Genomic DNA, 3,660 nt, shown 5'->3' with positions numbered 1-3,660 from the left:
TTCAGGGGAGTGCGGGGCTGATAATGAATACACGATGCATTAAACATTAGTGGTCTATCACATTTAAAACACTCATGTTTATATTCATGAGTGTTCTCAATCTGATAGACCACTGACATTCGATGCATAATACTTGCCGGGATAAGCAAATAAAAACAATAGCAAAACAATTCAATCTCAGTGACTTTACTAGCTGTTTTTAGAGATAAATTACAAATACAGCACGCTTTGTCCATTATATATCATATCAGAAGTAGCCACACCCATGAAGCAAACGATATATGATTATTATTAACTTACTTAATTTATTGTTTAATATTGAATGTAATTGTGCAGTTGCTAAAAACTGCATTATTTAATGACTCAGCTGAACTACTACCGGTTGCTACAGGCTCACAATTTAAAGTAGGTGAGAAATGGCTAGTTGGCATTTCTACCTGAGCTAATAAATCATCACTTATACTGTCAAATTCATTTTAAAAGCATTCGAACAAATCATTTGAATCACCCGGTAACGGAATGTTAGATAGTTCAACATCACTTATTTCTTCTAGGATCTCTGATGCACAGCATTCTGTTACAACCTCAAAATTTGGTAATTCTGCGTTAAATTCCGATGCAGTAGCCGGAGGGTCCAAAATTGAACTAGCATTTTCTAGCTGTGCAGATGAAGGGTGTTGATACTTCATAAGTGCATCCGACCGATGACCAGTTCGCTGTCGAATAATTTTTTCTTCCACACCTTGTTGAAATAATTTTGTGGCGCACGTGATTCTCAAGGAATGGCTAGTTTTTCTTTGTACGCCAGCTTTGCAACACAATTCATTTGGTAAAATGTTGTTCAAGGTATTGATGCCAAGTGGACTTTTGTCATAACTGAACTTACTAGGATCCCGATTTGGACGGAAATAAAAAGCTCCTAAGGATTCTGCAAATTGTTGTACTTTCTGAAAGTATAAATTATACATTGAAACTAAACATCTACTGTGATTTTCTTTAATATCGTGGCATATGTGGGTCACTACTCGTGGAGAATATTTCATATCTTTTAACCCGCCATGAAAGGTCTTGCTAAGACTTTCATCAAAAATTATCTTATTTTTGAAAACTTTGAAATTGTTTAATCTAATATTTCTGTGATCACTAGCACGTAAACCAAATAGTTTACCATTATAGAAGTAAATTGTATTTAATAACGTTTTGGCAGAACTAATTCCTAATAAACCTTTTTTCCAAAACAGTTCTTCTTCTTCTTCTTCTGTTATCTCTTCTCGTGTGGGTTTCTTGAACTTCTGCGAAAGTCCGTCTCTTGTTCCTCTCTTCATTTCGGCGTCAAGACTTCTTCGAAATTCAGAAAATCTAGAAAAAGAAGAAAACGATTTTATTATTAATATGTGTATTTTCTTCGTAAATTCATGTTGCCGGTATTTTTTTATGAATTAATGATTTCCTTAGTCACATTTGATAATACGCCTCATAGTGGCTATGCTACGATGTAGTTTACAATCATTTCTAAACCTGAAAATTTACGATACTTTCGAAAAACTAACCTTAGGTCGGCCTTTTCCAGAATGTTGCATTTCATTTCGGTTCCTTCCAAGAAACGATTTATACCACAAACAATGGCATACAGACTTTTCGGAGGATATTCTTCTCCATTACTTTTTGCCACCTCTTGGACAAATTTCACTAACCAAAAATTTAAAGATTCAGCCGTCATTTGCTCTAGAGGCGTGTCAAGATTTTGTAGCGTTTCTTTTGCATTGAAATTGAAGCTACTTTCTTCCAATGCAGCAATGCGGTTCGTTCTTACCATCTGCCATTCCTTGAATATTTTTACAGACCATTTGGTAGCTGCTCTTGTCTTGCTTGGAATTGCTGCGGAAATGCACTGCACCTCTTTTAAGGGAGTTTTTGGTTTTTTGAAACGACTTTGCGTAGACATTGCTCCGTTCGTAGCGTGAACCAAATGCAAATTTTCACCAAACTTCCTCGATATTTAAACCGATCCCCAAGGACTTTGTAGTTTTTGCATACCTTTACAGTATTTATACCAATTGATGCCATTTTACTCTTGTTCAATCAAGGCGGTATTTGTGTAGAGTGGTCGTTACCCATAAAACAAAGTGTGGTAATTAGAGTGGAACAGATCGTAATACTCTTGTAGAGATTATAAAATACAGTGGAGCAAAAGTGTAATTGTGCTGAATTCCCAAAAGACTGTTTCTATATCGTATGCTATGTTTGTGTTGATTTAATGCGACAATCAAACCTAATCAGTTCACTCTTGCATTGGAATGTATTCTCTAACTTAACTAGTCCCAGGAGGATAGTTAACATTGGGCAAACAAGAAACCAACAACTTCGATGTTAAAATGCTTTATCTTTTTGCGTTTAACCACTCGAAACTTTTTTGTTTTTGAAGGTTATAGAAATACATGAATTTGCTAAGATGTTCAGAAAACTCGAGACTGTGTTTTATCGGCTATAAAACTCTCGCCTCCGGCTCGAGTTTTATATGCCGATAAAACACGCTCTCTCGTTTTCTAAACATTACTTAAAGACTCAGGTTTTTGTTTTATATTTGTTTTGCTCTAGCTTTGTCTTTGCTGATTTTAATTCACTACCACCACTTTTAATAGAAGTTCAAATGAATGAATAAATAATGTTATTCAAACACGGTAGACATGAAATAAAAATATCTAAACTATCGTAAACTATTCTTTCAAACACTTTCGACACATCCGGGATAATTGAGATTGTCCTCGAGTTCGTTGTGTGCGCTCAGTTTTCTCTTTTCAATTGTTACACGTAGTTGGATGTTTTACTGCTCAAATGTGATTGATTAATCTTCACATAACTGGTTAAGAAATATACATTCAAGCCATTTGAGTAAGTTAAAGCTCGTACCTAAGAAAAAGTGATATATGCTATCGAATCGTAAAATGCTTGACAAATTTTTGCTAGCGCAATCTTTTATCGCTAACTTTTGCTTTTTCTCTAACTAAATAACTTCATCCAAAGCGCGCGCAAGTTAATTGACTGATTCTGTAATTGATAACGTAATGCGCGTTCTCTTAACTGGTATCTATCGTGTATTATATTTTTTATTTAATTTAGATAACTAATCGTTGCAAATTGCAAGTAAAATGCTGCGAGTAGTTACGAGACAACGGTGACCTGATACTGAGATGGAAATACAATATTAAAAATTCTTTTATTGAAGTGTATTTATCAACGTTGGAAGGAGACACGGAAATATGCGTAAAAGCATAAGCAAGAGGACAACAAAAGCGTCATGTAAATTGACTAGCTTAAAACAATGATAATAACAACTAAGAACAATAACTATAAGTATAAGTACAATCAATTATGGGCGATTGGTTTGATATAGTAGTTGCCTCAATGAGCGATTAGCTTGGTTTGTTTGCATCATGGTGCGAAGACCAGCGATCTCTATCAGATAGAAAAGTCAATGACAACTTCTCGGTATCTGGGATAATTTGTCTTTCGAGGGCACTCAAGAACATGGCATCTCCCTCGGCAAGGATCTGATCTACGGTTGCGGTGTTCCAGCATTCGATTGGCAACTCTATGCGTATAACAGCGCTGAAAAACTCATACAAGAACACGTTCTTCCTCGTGAATCCTCACTGAAGT

General features: G+C 35.4%; 1 protein-coding gene across 1 annotated transcript; it reads right to left on the bottom strand.

The window, feature by feature from the left end:
• Window positions 1–210: 210 nt before the first annotated feature.
• Window positions 211–2,329, bottom strand: LOC148913668 (zinc finger MYM-type protein 2-like). The gene is made up of 2 exons (XM_089034811.1): window positions 1,551–2,329; window positions 211–1,359 (listed from the first exon to the last, which is right to left on the bottom strand). Exons 1-2 carry the CDS (start codon window positions 1,943–1,945, stop codon window positions 477–479), a joined length of 1,278 nt encoding a protein of 425 aa, XP_088890937.1. The 5' UTR covers window positions 1,946–2,329; the 3' UTR covers window positions 211–476.
• Between the last annotated feature and the right edge of the window lie 1,331 nt (window positions 2,330–3,660).

The sequence above is a fragment of the Actinia tenebrosa genome, unplaced genomic scaffold, assembly GCF_029948245.1.
Source record: "Actinia tenebrosa isolate PJP-AT-01 unplaced genomic scaffold, QUT_ActTen_1.0 PGA_scaffold0__85_contigs__length_37466705, whole genome shotgun sequence".
NCBI classification, from domain to species: domain Eukaryota; kingdom Metazoa; phylum Cnidaria; class Anthozoa; order Actiniaria; family Actiniidae; genus Actinia; species Actinia tenebrosa.
Note: the sequence above shows the minus strand (reverse complement) of the source record. Positions and strands in the feature narration are given on the sequence as shown.

Coding starts and splice junctions, on each gene's coding strand:
- LOC148913668 (XM_089034811.1), bottom strand. CDS start 1,945: ATGTCTACGCAAAGTCGTTTCAAAAAACCAAAAACTCCCTTAAAAGAG. Junction 1,360..1,550: donor CTGGAAAAGGCCGACCTAAG/GTTAGTTTTTCG, acceptor TTCTTTTTCTAG/ATTTTCTGAATTTCGAAGAA.